General features: G+C 40.4%; 1 protein-coding gene across 1 annotated transcript in view; it reads right to left on the reverse strand.

Moving 5' to 3' along the window:
• Positions 1-349, reverse strand: part of LOC119588835 (MARCKS-related protein-like) — a 9,528-nt gene that overhangs the window by 7,090 nt on the left and 2,089 nt on the right. Inside the window, exon 3 of the mRNA XM_037937475.1 lies at positions 218-305. Within this exon, the coding sequence (XP_037793403.1) occupies positions 218-305 (88 nt within the window). The remainder of the gene's footprint in view (positions 1-217; positions 306-349) is intronic.

The following is a 349-nucleotide window of genomic DNA, read 5'->3' on the forward strand; positions in this document are numbered from 1 at the left end:
GTCTCCCTCTATCTGTATATCTATCTACCTGCCTTCCGTTGTCTCTTTCTCTCCTTTGCAGTTCATAGGAGAAACTCAGTAGACGATTCGCATTTGCTCTTGGGTTAAAATAGCTGTTTCTTCTTCCTCACTGCTGCTTCATTTTCCATCATTATCTGTTAACTTTTATGAGTATTTTTTCCCTCTTCCATTTTTTTTTGTTTTCTTCTCACATTACCTTCTCATTATCTTGGCTTCATCTTCACCTGTGCAGCTATTGCTCTTGTTTTCTGGTCGTTCCATTTGCACACTGTTTGAGTGGACTTCTGGAATGAGAGATGATCAGGGTCTTCGGGCAAGTAGAATCGCT

Source organism: Penaeus monodon, chromosome 24, assembly GCF_015228065.2.
Source record: "Penaeus monodon isolate SGIC_2016 chromosome 24, NSTDA_Pmon_1, whole genome shotgun sequence".
In the NCBI taxonomy this organism is placed as follows: domain Eukaryota; kingdom Metazoa; phylum Arthropoda; class Malacostraca; order Decapoda; family Penaeidae; genus Penaeus; species Penaeus monodon.